General features: G+C 44.0%; 1 protein-coding gene across 1 annotated transcript in view; it reads left to right on the forward strand.

The window, feature by feature from the left end:
• Positions 1-1,006: 1,006 nt before the first annotated feature.
• LOC138258108 (nicotinamide N-methyltransferase-like) overlaps positions 1,007-15,535 on the forward strand; it is a 39,484-nt gene continuing 24,955 nt past the window's right edge. The window contains exons 1-2 of the mRNA XM_069205918.1: positions 1,007-1,185; positions 6,985-7,192. Of these exons, the coding sequence (XP_069062019.1) occupies positions 1,038-1,185; positions 6,985-7,192 (356 nt within the window). The 5' untranslated portion in view covers positions 1,007-1,037. The remainder of the gene's footprint in view (positions 1,186-6,984; positions 7,193-15,535) is intronic.

A 15,535-nucleotide genomic window follows, 5' to 3' on the forward strand; every position in this document is an offset into this window, starting at 1 on the left:
AGGCCTACACTATGAATGCCCCCTCACATTATAAGGCTTACCCCACTTCAGTACCAACCCTTGAAGTATCTCTTCAGGGACAGTTACATGTGTGCAGCTAGTGAGCTGTGCCAGACAGGAGTCTAACATGCACAGTCTGCCCACACATGCACATGTTGTGTGCACATGTTTCCAGCCCAGAGCCTCTTGGCCCAAATGCACAGCAGAGGTCTTATCTTAAAAGTCAGACATTGATGTTTAGCACTTTATGTCCAATTACCATGAACTTACTTTGAGTGACACTCAGATGGTGAGATTCACTCAGAGTAAAAGCCAATGAACTTGGGCAGAACCTGATTTGCTACACTCGCCCCTAGAGTTACTTTTACCGGTCATTTTCACGAAACAAAATTAGTGGACGATAATAAGTGGAAACCAGAGTGAATTACCCTGGAATTCTAGAGCCAGGACCCCTGGTAGCTCCTCATTTCACAGTAGAGTTTCAATCAGACATTGTAGATGTCCACTAGAAATATCCAGAGGAAAGTAAAGAGATCTGCATTCTTCCTTTGGATCTCACAATTCTGTTGGGGCTGCAATTACACTTACAATTCCCACTGAATTAAGTGGCCTCTCCTAATGAGGGTCAAACATTCTTGGGACTGTGAAACATTTGCCAGTCTGGATTGCATTGCTAACTGTACAGGTTTAACTCTTGTAAACAATAGAGCCACTGGATGCTTTTCCATTGGTCCAGGTGAAGAGCAGGGTTTTTGCCAAGACCATCATTTGAAACCATGCTCACAACCTCATACATTTTTGGACATATGTCCGTGCTGCGTAAGGAGTTGCATCATGCTTCAAAGTACTTGCAAACAATAAAAACTCACAGGCAGTCACGAGCTAAAAATGTAATGTCAGTTGAGGATCATTGTTCCCAAGGGTAAAAGTCATAAATAGTTCTCTCTATTTGAAGATCATTATACATGCAGTTTCTAGCTATATAGCATTGGTGCAAGTAGCACAGGCTCAAAGTTGGAGAAGGCTTCACCAGAGAAATGGCTTCTAGTATGAGCCAGAAGGAACTCTTTGAGAATTATTTTCATCCAAGGAAGTTTCTGGAGACATACTTCACACGAGAATCTGAGTTTTTTGACGATACCACTACTAAGTTGTTTTCTAACTTCATCAAATTGTCCTCATCGGGTATGTACTTTTAATGGACTTACTCATTAACAGACAGTACATATTTTGTAATTTCTGTTGGCAGCAGATAAACTCATAATGTGGTATCAGAATAGCATCTAACATAACTAGTGAGTCCAAACCATCTGCAGCAGAGGATTGAATATACACTAACAAACACTCTAAATTATTGATAAAAATGTCTCTCTTTTAGGAATGTTTGTTTCAGCCACCACAATGGAACAGTGAATACAGTAAATTATTCCCCACCCATATAATAATGCAATCTAATTCACACCTGGGAGAAGAAGGAATCTAGCCTGGTCACCCCTTGGACTGTGGGTTTAAAATAGCATCAGTGAAGTTCAAGCTACATGAATGTGTGCCCTTCGACCTCTGTGTTTCATAACCTTTGCACAAAAAACTGAAAAATTGTATATGACTTGCATAAGGAGAGTATCTATTGAATTCAGGTGTATTGTGCACAGAAATGCAAGAAGATTGTTTGGAATTGCCTTTTTTGGTTGCTGAAGAATTCAAAATGCATTTATATCAAAACGTATGGCTATTCACAAATGTGTATTAAACTTGTGAGTAGTTTACATGCATAATTTACTCTTACACTTTTGAGTAACTTTGCTTGAGGTCTGGAGAAAAGTCAATCAGCTCACTTTTTCAGGTTTCAGGAGTATTCTAAATGGCTGATAGGTCTATATGAGTAGTTTTAGATTTAACTAAATAGGCATAGCCAACTGATCTCATACTATATGAAATAATTTCTGTGCCACTGTGCCGCAATATCTTGAGAAACAACCTTTGGTTCAGGTCCACAGACACTCAATTATTCCCCTGCTTTGATATTTCTCATTGCAGGGAACAGCTAGAATATTCTAAAAACTGATCTTTATTGCAATGTTGTTTTTCTCATTCTTTCATTTTCAGAATGGCTTGAGAAAATGAGTAAAGTGTGACAACTAGAAGAAATATATGCAACAAGATCTGACGCAGGATCTAAATTCTCGAGGACAAGGGCTAAATGTTTATTGATTAAAAATGTGCAGGATTTTCTCTTTTGAACACTTTTGCCACACTTAGGGCCTCATTACGAGGCTGGCAGACTCGAGACTGCCAGCCTCATGGTGGCGGTCAGGACCACTGCTGCTGTGGCAGTCCGACCGCCACATTAGGACCCTGGTGGTTAGACTTTCAGGATTCTACAATCTCTGCCTGGATCAGTGATCCCAATGGGTTGACAGCAGGTGCAGGTCAGAATCAGCCAGGGCAGCATGCAGCACCACTCTGCTGATTATGATCTGGTTCTCCGCAAACGTTTTCATGGTGGTATCACTGTCATATAAAGGCTGGTGGAGAACAGGGGAAGGGGGCCACATGGGTCCCCTGCACTGCCCATGTACTTGGCATGGGCAGTGCAGGGATCCCACTGCCCAGCACCCTTGCAATGTTCACTGTTTGCTGTGCAGACAGCAAACATTGTGAGGGTCCTGGTTCACCCTGAAGGTGACAGCATTGTCTGTGGCTCGATTATGAGCCGGAGACAATGCTGCCACCAGTTTCCCACTAGGTAGACTGGTAGAAACCTCGTTTTCCATCTGTCAGCGTAGCAGGAAAGTCTTGATTGGACCGGCGGAGAAGTAGGCAGTGTTGCTCAGAAGTTCAGCGGACAGGCCTTTCCGTCCACCAAACTCCTAATGAGGCCCTTAGTCACTTTAAACAATGTCAAGCACATATCCAGTTATTCAGCAGGACATTAGATGTACATTGAAATACTAATGAGCTTTACTAAAAACAGAATAGGCTTAGTCGGAATGAAACAATGTTGTCTAGGCCACAGCAAATGAACCTATTGAATGTGTGCTTCCAACAATGCACAATGGCACGTTATGATGTGAAGCAGTTTTAACATGTCATAGATACTATTGTTTTCACAACATTTGTAAGCACGCATATCAAGTACGGAAACTTCGCATTCTCATTGTTTTCTTCAGATATAGTTTTTTGCATTGTATACACACAAGCTGTTTGTTTAATGCTCTTGTCATGCAATTCATTCAGTGTAAAGTTACTCAAAGGTTTAGACTTCTACATCTCCATTCACTGAAATGAATGTAATATGGTTCTATACATCGCTTTGAACAATTACTACTGAACATTGTTTTTACTTTAGGATGGAATTTACTTTTTTAATTTAAACTTCAGTTACACATTTGTTATAACATTTAGGCCCTCATTACAACCTAGGCGGTCTTTTTAAAAGACCGCCAAGGCTGCGGGAGCCAGAATACTGCCTGTGCAGCGGTATTCCTGGCTCCCTATTATGACTTTTCCGCTGGGCCAGTGGACGGTTACAGTATTTCCGTCCGCTGGCCCAACGGAAAAGTCACATCAACATTGCTGCAGGCTCGTAATAGAGCCGGCGGCAATGCTGATGTGCAGCGGGTGCAGTAGCACCTGTCGCACATTTCACTGCCCGAAATTCGGGCAGTGAAAAGCACAACAGGGCTATGCCTGTGGGCCCCTGCACTGCCCATGCCAAGTGCATGGGCAGTGCAGGGGCCTCAAGGGGCACCCCAAGTCCCCCTTACTGCCAGCCTTTCCATGGTGGTGTTTACCGCCGTGGCCAGGCTGGCGGTCGTGGAGTCATAATCCCCAGGGCAGCAGTGCTTGCACCACTGTCCTGGGGATTATGACCACCAGGCGGAAGCGTGGCGGTGTGTTGGAGGGGCTGGCGGTATGGCCGTGGCTATTGTGCCATGGTCATAATAGCTGGCGGAACACCACCAGCCTGTTGGCGCTGTAACCGCCAGCTTGCCGCCAGCCGCCAGGGTCGTAATGAGGCCCTAAATATATTTAAATAAATTATAGGTTTAATTGAAATTGTGTTGTGTTTTTTAATTTTTTTTACATATACAATGTACTTAAATGAATATATGAAATCGTTTAAATTAATTTTTAACTTAAGTTTAACAATGCTTTCTTTAAATTTTGGACACTTTATCATAGGGAGATCTCCAACCAGACTGTAGAATCTCTCTATTGTAAAGTATAAGGTAAAGTAAGAAAAGGTTAAGTCAAAAGAAATTAGTGTAACTTTATCATATAATATAATGTATTTATTATATTCATTTTAAATGTGAAACACATAAACATTATATACTAAATATGCGATTAAATAAACTACAAATACATTTTTAGAAGTTTAAGTTAAAAAAATGATTTCCCACCCGAAATAAAAATATATAGGCCCTCATTCTGATTCTGGCGGGCGGCGGAGGCCGCCCGCCAGAATTCCGCCCTCCAAAATACCGCGCCGCGGTCAAAAGACCGCGGCGGGTATTTCAAGTTTTCCCCTGGGCTGGCGGGCGGCCGCCAAAAGGCCGCCCGCCAGCCCAGGGGAAAACGACCTTCCCACGAGGATGCCGGCTCGTAATCGAGCCGGCGGAGTGGGAAGGTGCGACGGGTGCATTTGCACCCGTCGCGTATTTCACTGTCTGCCAAGCAGACAGTGAAATACTTGTAGGGGCCCTCTTACGGGGGCCCCTGCAGTGCCCATGCCATTGGCATGGGCACTGCAGGGGCCCCCAGGGGCCCCGAGACTCCCCCTCCCGCCATCCGGTTCCCGGCGGGAGAACCGCCAGGAACTGGATGGCGGGAGGGGGAGTCGGAATCCCCAAGCCGGCGCAGCAAGCTGCGCCGGCTTGGAGGATTCCTGGGGGCAGCGGGAAACCGGCGGGAGACCGCCGGTTTCCCTTTACTGACCGCGGCTAAGCCGCCGCGGTCAGAATGCCCCGCGGGGCACCGCCGGCCTGTCGGCGGTGCCACCGCGTCCCGCGGCCCTGGCGGTTCTATACCGCCAGGGTCGTAATGAGGGCCATAGTATCCTATAGTGCATTAATAATTATTAAAGTGGTGAATACAATTAATTACAAATAATTTATATATAGTTTAATAAAAGTACATTTTAAAACTTTTATAAATGTAAGTATGTAATTAAATAACATCTATGCTATTGTTTTAGATTTGTTTCATATTCACTTGTATTCATTTTTATGTTTAACTATTCTGAATAGTTTGTTTAATTTAGCATTACTTCCTATGAGGTTTTATTTTAAGTACCTATGCCATTATTTTCTTTTGGAGAGTATTGAAGTATCAGTGGTTGGTCAAGTGGTTAGCCAAGTTTGGTGCTGCAATTACTCCAGCTATGAGTTTGAGTAATTACAGTTTTGGTCCCCTTGTAGCTTGTAGTTGTAGTACATTTAGAATTGAAGCTTGTTAATAGATATGGCATGTGATTTGGGGGACTATGTGCCACACATGGCTTCCTACTAAGGGTTTATAACAATCCTAAGTTCCAGCATACTCCTAATTGTCCTGGAAAGCCCCTGGGGTCTTCACAAGCCTACCTGCTCCTATTGTGGGGATCATCTTCAACAAGCTAGAGCCTGCCAGCAGCAGTGGCAAGAAAGGTCATTTTAAAAACAAATTGCCAATCCAGAAACATCAGTGATAGGAGATGTCCTGCACCTTCCAGGCTCATTGCACTGATAAAAGTTAATGCATAAAAGTAATAGATAAACGCACAATACTTGTCACATGAATGACTAGCCCTTATGTTGTTTGACATTATCAATGGGGGTGTTTTATAACAATTCTCGATGGTCCACACTAAATAAAAGTTGAGTGCATATCTAGTTCAAATAGAGCCTTAAAGTTCTGACCCATTAGCTACAGGGTTACTCCTTCTAACCACTATCATTGTCAGCATCAATGGATGGCAGTCTAGGGCACACAAAAAATGTCTATGCTACAGCAGAAGATCATAACAGGGAATGAAAGTGATGATGTGAGCTGTAAAAATAATCAAGGTAAGTAGCCTGCTGGTGAGTAGGAACAGCCTGAGGAGAGTTGTCTATTATCCCTATTGGAAGGCCGTCAGACGTCTCTTGTGGTGTCAGTATTGAGAAACCAGGATGTGTTTATTGCAGACTATAGTCACGGAGACTGTAAGGTGCACGTTTGTCAATATGTCATGCAGTGAAGAGCAGCGCAGCACAGCAAGCCCCCCTACTACACCGCACTACGTGACAGGGAAAGGGCAGGAATGCACCATATTTAACACAATATGGTGCAATCCTAGCTTTTTCTAGTGCTGGCCCACAATCCACTGCCTTGTATCAACGCAGCCATTATTGCACCATAGTGCAAGGCTGCCTGCATTGATAACATCTTCCTGCCCTGCACAACAACTATCCCCTGGGGCATTTTCTGCTGGATACAGCACACATAGAAAGAAGAAAAATCAAGGAAAAATAAAGATATTTCTCATCGTTGCGCCTCCCCAGGGAATGTGTAGCAGTTTTGACATGCACCACCCATGGAACACCTCCCTGGGGCAGAGTAACACAATGCAGCAATTTGAGCTGCTTTGTGTTACTCCAGATTTATCAAGACACTCATGGCCATGCAAGGTGGCCTTGACGTAGCTTGACCAAACACACTTAAGAGCTGTGTCACACATGCACCCTGTTGCATGGTGCAAAAGCGACAAAAACATTCAATAAATATGGCCCTAATTGACCTGACATTGTTGCAAGCACTGTGAGGGGCAGCTGCAAGAGTAATCTTGATTTCTTGAAATGGAGTTCCTATATCCCTAGATGCAAATGTATTGAAGAGAAAAACACACTGCAGAAAATCTCATAGTCTACAAGAGAGGTGCAGGGACCTAGTAGAAAAGAAAGAGGCATGTACATGTTGTATATTTTTAGTTCACTCAAGTATGAATGTTTTTCTAAACAGGTGATGTTAAAGGAGACTCCCTGACTGCACTTTGCCTTGGCCCATATCTCCAGTACATTCTCCCACTCTGTAACTATTTCAACGAGATCACTTTTGCCTGTGCAGATGACAAATCCATCCAAGAGATAAAGAAATGGCTGAAAAATGAACCTGATATAATGGACTATAGTCATGCTATGAAGATGATTTGTGAGCTGCAGGGCAGGGGGTAAGTATTTTGCTCTATTTACACAGTCCTGCTTTGTTTTCCTATCCAGAATCTATTTGTATAACTCCTATGCCAAGGACAAACATGCCAGGGAGAAAGGTTAAGAAAATGAAGGTAAAGGAAGGAATAATCTTCCATGTGCTATACTTGGGCTTCAATAATCACCAACTCAGTTATGTAGAATCACAGATGAACAAAAGGCTCGCTAAGCTACCCTTGATTATTTTTTGTCATATCTTTCCTCGTAGAAAAGCTTAAATGCCATACAAGTTCAATTCTAGATCATGATTTTAAAAGTCTCGATTTAGTACCTCACTTTGACATGTACTGATAAATTTACTGGTACCTTCATATACTCAGACTGTGTGATGAAAGTTGAGCACAATTGGGAAGGTGAGAAGATGTTTTGAATTGTTGACTCATTACTTTATATTGAACATACAACAAACACACCTCCCCTCTTGGCTACTGAATCTTTAGGGGATTACCATCTCATGACTCTCATCTATTTGGTTGATGGCATTGTAGTGAATCCTAGTTCGTTTTAATGGTATATCAGGAGTTAGCTTAGCCTCTGGCTTGTAGACTCGTGCCCCCGCCACCTAGTGACTTTTAACCTACTTAGCTTGCTCTGTTCTAGTCCATTTAATTATTTATTTCCTCTAAGATGGTGCCTTGTTTATAGTTAGGCCACTTGTTATGAGTTACATTATCAGTGTCACCACACCAAGGCGTCAAGATCAAACACGAAAGACAAACAAACAGTAGGTGTTCACACTTAGGGATTTTCCCTCTCTATACTTTCGAGGGATTGTTGATATTAATTGCCGTCCCAAGCGTGTCTGTTATCTATTGTTTAGGAACACACCTACGTCAGAGGACCTTGTAGATCTGTATAAATACATCACACTTTAGACAGATAATCAGAGGGATTCCGACCAGAGGGCATCGCCACCATCACTGATACCGATGCTGCAGTCGTCTTGACGCTGACCCAGTCTTCGTGTTCCTGTGGAGTCTGAGATAGAGACCTCATTCCAAGGTAACGAGGGTTGGGGGCTCCTCTCATGGACATGGCATTGGCAGATTAGGTTTAACAAACCCAGCTCTCCTTTAGGTAGGAGGTTAGGCCTTTCACATTAGGGTATTAGGGCATATTCCATGTTATATATCTTTTTCATGTATTGCAAAATGGTGGGGGTCTTCGTAACAATGACTCTTGTCTTCACAATGCTGTTACTTGCTATATTCATTATCCTAATCATTGCAGTCCATGCAACTTATCGCAAATTGCAGTTATGTTAAATAAAAAGCTATTATAACTATACTGCATCTGTGTCATTGCCTGTGTTTGTATGAGACATAATATATCTGTGAGAAAAGGGTAATCTCCGTTTAACCACAACGCTCCCTGAGATATCTCATTTTTTAGTCCATGCGTAAACGACTGCGATAAATCACCTTTTACTATTGTGTTTCTGGTGAGGTGCTGCTAGTGAGCCGGTAAGGTTGGGATAACAGTTGCGACTTGTTGTAGGAAAGACGCAGACGCCTACAAACAAAAGTACTGTCATCCTTAAACCAGCAGTCTTGCTCAGAGCAAGAGTCCAAACTACGACAAACATGCCCTTTGCCTGGTCCTGGGGAGTGCAAGGACACAGTCTCCCAAGTGGGTGGCTTGCCCACATGCACACACCTAGCACTTGGATGCATCCAAATGTCCCCCTATGTTACAATCTGCCAGTCTGTCATTTGGGAATATGAGGGTCTAGTTGAGTGTATATTTATTATCATCGACATTTCCAACATGTGTTGAAACACGTAAATGATAAAAGACATACAAGGTCTGAAGTTTAGACCACTTAGTTTTAATTGTGTGACATGAGAATCACAGCAATCAAATCAATTTTAGGGTCACTCCTTACCCAGTCTTAGTTTAGACAAATAGGGCCTCATTACGAGAGTGGCGGTCCTTGGATCGCTACACTCGCGGTGGCTGTAGGACTGCTGAGGTTGTGGTGGTCCGACAGCCACATTACAAGTTTGGTGAGCTGACCCGCCAACCTACTGCCATCTCTGTTGAGATCGAAGATCCCAACGGGCTGATGGCGGGTGCAGGATGCAATTAGCCAGGGCAGCGCGCCCTGCTGATTATAACCTGGTTCTCCACTAAGGCTGGTGGAGAACAGGTACAAGGGGCCACATGGGGGGCCTGCACTGCCAAAGACCAAGGCATGGGCAGTTCAGGGCCCCCCCTGCCCAGCACCCTCATAATGCTCCCAGTCTGCTGTGCAGACAGTGCACATTGCAAGGACACTGGTGCTCCCTGCGTGTGGCAGCATTGCAGACGGCTCTATTACGAGCCAGCAATAATGCCGCTGCCACTTTCCAGCTGGGCTGGGCAGCGGAAACCTTGGTTTACACCAGTCAGCCCAGCAGGAAAGTCATAATAGGGCTGGTGGGGAGTTCGCCACTACAGTGATGGCTACCCTGTCGGGAGTTTGGCGGAAGGGTGTTTCCGTCTACCAAATTCATAATCATGGCAATAGTGTTGTGATAAATATAATACCTGGCAGTATAAGAACTTCCAACCCTATCTCTCCAATGACACGCACGACAGACAGAATGGCAGATTGACAGACCATAGCACATGAGCACCTTTGGTGCAACTAAGTACTATTTGTCTGTGACAAAGTCACTGAAATCTCCTTATGGTTTCTGCAAAGATATACAAAGGTAATAGTATAGATTAGGGACTTTATGGGCCTTTTAAAGCTACCAAACAGCAAAATGAATCATTCAGGCAAATGCCACATACAAGAAGGGTTCTGAGGGAACTATTTCTCTTTTCAACTACATGTAAATAAGGACAGTTTTGAAATTACTGGAGTTCTGCAAAACTGTAGGGGGCCCGAAAATTCTCCACCAATGTTAAAACATTGAGACATAGTGGAGGTAATGCTGTCAAAGGAAACAGATGGCTGACAGGTAGGACTTTTTTGAAGGTTCCTTTGCAGATACTTGATAATTTTGCCACATTATTTTATTCCCAAAAAAGGCCTGAGTGAATTAGAGTGATATATAACATATCTTAAGGATATCAACCAATGATATTGTAAAACTACTAGGGTTGTGTCAGGTTGTATCATGATGAGCCTTTTGGAAACAAACAATGTGTTTTCTCCTTGCCTTTCTAAAAACATCAATGCATTTCTAAAAATGATCCATTATCCTCATTGGAACTTTTTACAATTGATTTCTTAATCTGTCCCTAAGCTTTCCACTTCTCACCTTTGTGTTTTCTGCCTTTGAATTGAACCCGCCTCCTGCCAGAATGGCTCCACTTTGCAGACAGAGAAACAGTACCTGTCTGGGTTATTTTTCACTTGCAGAGAGAGGGTGGTATCCAGTTTATCAATGGGCAAATTAGTATTTGTGTGGCAGCTGGAAAAGTATCCTATAATAGAGAGAGTTGGTGCCACACCAACTTGTTTTATGATGATGTGTTCTTTGAGGTGGAGGATGTTGTCCTTCATGAATCAAAGTGACTTAGCATTGATTCAAAGTGACGGATCACATCCATCTTTGTTCATGATTTGGAGCTAGGTTTGGAGCAGCTGTGGCTTGTTGTTATTAGAGAACAGAAGGAATTCTGTTTTGGTGCTGCTGAGCTCCAGACAGGTAGTAGACATCCAGGTCTGGATGAAGTGCCGACGGTTTGGGAGGTATTAGATGTTTGATGTGGAAAAGTCCTCCAAGTAGATTTATGTACCACTGTGTGCATCTATAAGTAAGCTTCCAAAGGGGTCCAGTTAAACGTTGAAGGAAACTGCAATTGTTAACAAAAATATTGTCTGATATCAATAGAATGCAGGGCTACACATTAATCTGATGTAATTCAACATTTTAAAGGTTTCAGAAGGCACTACGCTGTTGACAGGTTTGACTATCCCTTCAATACCATAATAGTCAATAAGGAATAGGTGAATTGTCCCCAACTGTGAGAAAGTAGCCTCTTCCTAGCATGGTTACAGCATTTTTGGCCTGTTTGTCAGTGTGTTTGACTGTGTCACCGGGATCCTGCTAACCAGGACCCCAGTGCTTATGCTCTCTCTTCTCCCAAAATCTGTCACTACATACTGGTAACCCAGTATTTCATCCAAAATTGGCATACTGGTTACCCCTTATAAGTCCCAAGCATATGGTACTGAGGTACCCAGGGCATTGAGGTTCTAGGGGATCCCTATGGGCTGCAGCATTACTTTTGCCACACATAGGGAGCCCATGCAAAGGCTTATTCAGGACTGCCATTGCAGCCTGCATTAAATGGTGCATGCACCATTTGACAGCCAATTACACTTCACCAGGTCACTTATAAGTCACCTATATGTCAGGCCTTCCAATCCTGAAGGCTAGGTGCAAAGTACCTGTGTGTGAGGGCACCCATGCACTAGCAGAGGTGCCCCCACATTGTCCAGGACCATTTTCCCAGACTTCGTGAGTGGAAAGACACCATTTTACGTGTGCACTGGACACTACCTATGTCCAGCTTCACAATGTTAACTCCGAATATGGCCTGGGAATTGTACCCCAATACTGATTCTAGTATTGGTTTTACAATTCTATGCACTCTGGGTGCTCCATAGTGGATCCCCAGTACTGCCATACCAGCCTTCTGGGGTTTTCCAGGCAGCCCCAGCTGCTGCCACCTCACAGGCAGGTTTCTGCCCTCCTGTTGCTTGAGCAGCTCAAGTCCAGGAAGGCAGAACAAATTATTTCCTTTGGGAGAGGGGTGTTACACCCTCTCCCTCTGGAAATAGGTGTTACAGGCGTCGGAGGGGTAGCCTTACAGTGCCTTCGGAAAAACTTTAAAGGGCACAGATGGTGCTCTCCTTGCATAATCCAGTCTACACCGGTTCAGGGGGCCCCAGTCCCTGATCTGGTGTGAAACTGGACAAAGGAAAGTGGAGTGACCACTCCCCTATCCATCAACACCCCAGGGGTAGTGCCCAGAGCTCCTCCAGAGTGTCCCTGGGTTTTGCCATCTTGGATTCCAAGGTGGTGTTGTGCTCTGGGAGCATCTGAGTGGCCAGTGCCAGCAGGTGACGTCAGAGCCCTCCCCTGATAATTGTCTATCTTTGTAGCTGACCAAAGCCCCTTTCAGGGCTATTTAGGGTCTCTCCTCTGGGTGTTTGCTCAGATTGCAAGACTCCAGCAGGGATTCTCCGCATCCTTTACTTCACCTTTTACCGATGAAACTGCATCTGGACACTCCAGGAACTCTACAAACTGCAACAAAGAAGCAAAGACAACTTCTGCAACATTGTATCTTCAGATCCTACCAATAACTGCAATTGTTTCTAGGTTGTGCATCCTCTGAGGACTGCCTATCTTCAGCCTGCACCAGAAGAACAAAGGAGTCACTTCCCTGCTTCAGCAGACACCCCTCTGCAGCGATGACTGGTGGTGTGGTTCCCCTCTCCTGACAAAGTGCTTGGATCTAGCAACATGTGTGGTGGACTGAAGATGTCCCGAAGGTCCTAAGGTCCAGCTGTTAAACTTTGGTGAAGGAAAGAGCTTGCCTCCCCACGCAAGACAGTACCCCCTTTCACCATGTGATTTGCAGTTGCCAAGGCTTGTATGTGACCTTCCACAAAGTTCTTCATGCAGAGCACGTCTCCATTCCCGAGCACTCCTTCCTGCGATGCACAGCTTCCTGAGTGGTTCTCTGGCGGCGTGGTCTCCCTTTGTGTCATTCTGCATGGGCCTCCATTTGCACCTTCTTTGTCCCCATACTGTGGGACTCCTGTGTGCACTGCCTGGTCTTCTGATGGCTCATTGAGTTGCTGAGAGCCCCCTCTGTCTCCTCCTTCTGGGTAGAGGCCACCAGGTCCCTCCTAGTTCCGGGCAGCGCCTTTTTCCGCTAACCACGAGCTTTGCATGTGCCAAAGATTGTTGGTGGAATCCAGCAATGCAAACCAGACTGCAATCATCCATCCGGCGTGGGACATCATCTGCACCAACCAGTAACCCACATCCATCTTCTTGGGTGCAGTACTGACTTCTTCTTCACCGGTGGTTCTTTTTTTGCACCTTCATCTGGGTTAGTATGGGCTCCTGTTCCCTGGACTCTTCAGTGCTTCTTGGACTTGGTCCCATTCTTCCACAGGTCTTCAGGTTCAGGAATCCATTGTTGGTGTCTTACAGTGTCTTCTGGTTCTTGCATTATCTTCTATCACAACTTCTTGTGTGTTCTAGGAAATTTACTGTGATTTACTCCTGTTTTCCTGGGGTCTGGGGTGAGTTCTATTACTTTGGTGTTTCCTTACACTCCCAGCACCCCTTTACACACTACACTTGCCTAGGTGGGAAACCGACTTTTGCATTCCACTATTTTAGTATATGGTTTGTGTTCTCCCTCGGCCCATTGCAACCTATTGTGAGTTTCACTATTTGCACTGTTTTCTAACGGTTTTTACAGCTATTACTGCATTATAGTGTATATACTGTGTATATTACTTACATCCTAAGGGAGTATAGTCTTTAATGTATTTGTGGCATTTGTGTCACTAAAAATAATGAATCTTTTTTTTGTAACACTGAGTATTTTCTTTCATGTGTGTGAGTACTGTGTGACTACAGTGGTAGTGCAAGAGCTTTGCATGTTTCCTAGATAAGCCTTGGCTGCTCAGCTACAGCTACCCCTAGAGAGCCTGGCTTCTAGACACTGCCTACACTTCACTAACAGGGGATACCTGGACCTGGTATAAGGTGTAAGTACCTTGGGTACCCACCAGACACCAGGCCAGCTTCCTACAGATGCAATAGATGAACGGTGACTTCCTGTCTCACAAACACGCCGCTTTGAAATTGAGGCACCTTAGATGCGTACCATGCGAGTTAACAAGTTGGGATATAAGATTGCGGTAAAGATTACCCTGCATTTGTGGCATCATAATGCATTAAATAGCAACTTAAGGACAGTACAGTACGACGAAGTGTAACTCCAAGTAACATGTTATGGCTCTGTGAATAACGATATGTACTATTTGAAATGCCAATAAATAAAACTGTTAAAAAAAGACCAGCACTGCTGGCTGGTTAGTGATGACCCAGACCAGGGCTCGCTTTTGCCACCCAGAGCGAGCCCATGCAAAGGCTTCCACACGACTGCCATTGCAGCCTGTGTGAAATGGTGTATGCAATGGTGTGGCTAGAGTGATATTTCCTGAGCTTTGCATGTCTCCTAGATAAGCCTTTGCTGCTCAGCTACAGCTACCCCTAGACAGCCTGGTTTCTAGACACTGCCTACATTGCACTAATAAGGGATAACTGGACCTGGTATATGGTGTAAGTACCTTTGGTACCCACTACAAACCAGGCCAGCCTCCTACACCAACTGTGTCTGGGAATTTTCGTTCAAAAATTTGAAAATAGCGATCGTACTTTTTAATTTATCAGTAGTCCTGTAAATCAGATAGATTCCTGAGAGTGAGTGTGAAAGTTAATACGATGTGAGAGATGGTAATGAGATGTAAGTGTGATTGTGAATGGGAGTGCAATGCACACATGTCTTTGCTTAAAACAGACTACCATAAGTTGTTTGCACACACCCTGCATGACTTCTTCTTTAAATTAAATATTTAAATATGATTTAATTAAATACAATTATTAGAAATGGGGTCTTTGGTTGACAGTCAGGTTACCCCCTGTTCAAGCGAGGACCCTCACTCTAGTCAGTGTAAAAGAGAATCACCCTCAGCTAACCCCTGCTTACCCCCTTGGTAGCTTGGCAGAGCAGTAGGCTTAACCTCAGAGTGCTAGGTGTAAAGTATTTGTACCAACACAAACAGTAACTCAATGAAAAACACTACAAAATGACACAACACCAGTTTAGAAAAATAGGAAATATTTATCTAAACAAAACAAGACCAAAACGACAAGAATCCAACATACACAAGTCAAGTTATGAATTTTTAAAAATTAAACTCCAAAAATAGCGCTGAGAAACAAAACTGCTTCGATGAGATGTTAACACGGCGTCGTGACGGAGTCATTCCTAACAAGCCAACACCAGCGGCGCCGGACACGGAGTTGTGTAGACCCCCAAGTACAGTACCTTTGGTACTTTATTTTTATGACAATATGCCAAAAGTATGTCAGTGAGTACCCTCAGTATGAGGATGACAAATATACATAAGATATATGTACACAATACCAACAATATGCAGTTAGAGCAAAAGGAAGTAATGCAAGCAGTGTAAAGTTACAATAGATTGCAATAGGAGCACATAGGTATAGGGGCAACACAAACCATATACTCCAAAAGTGGAATGCGAACCA

This window comes from Pleurodeles waltl, chromosome 2_1 (assembly GCF_031143425.1).
Source record: "Pleurodeles waltl isolate 20211129_DDA chromosome 2_1, aPleWal1.hap1.20221129, whole genome shotgun sequence".
Taxonomy (NCBI): Eukaryota; Metazoa; Chordata; class Amphibia; order Caudata; family Salamandridae; genus Pleurodeles; species Pleurodeles waltl.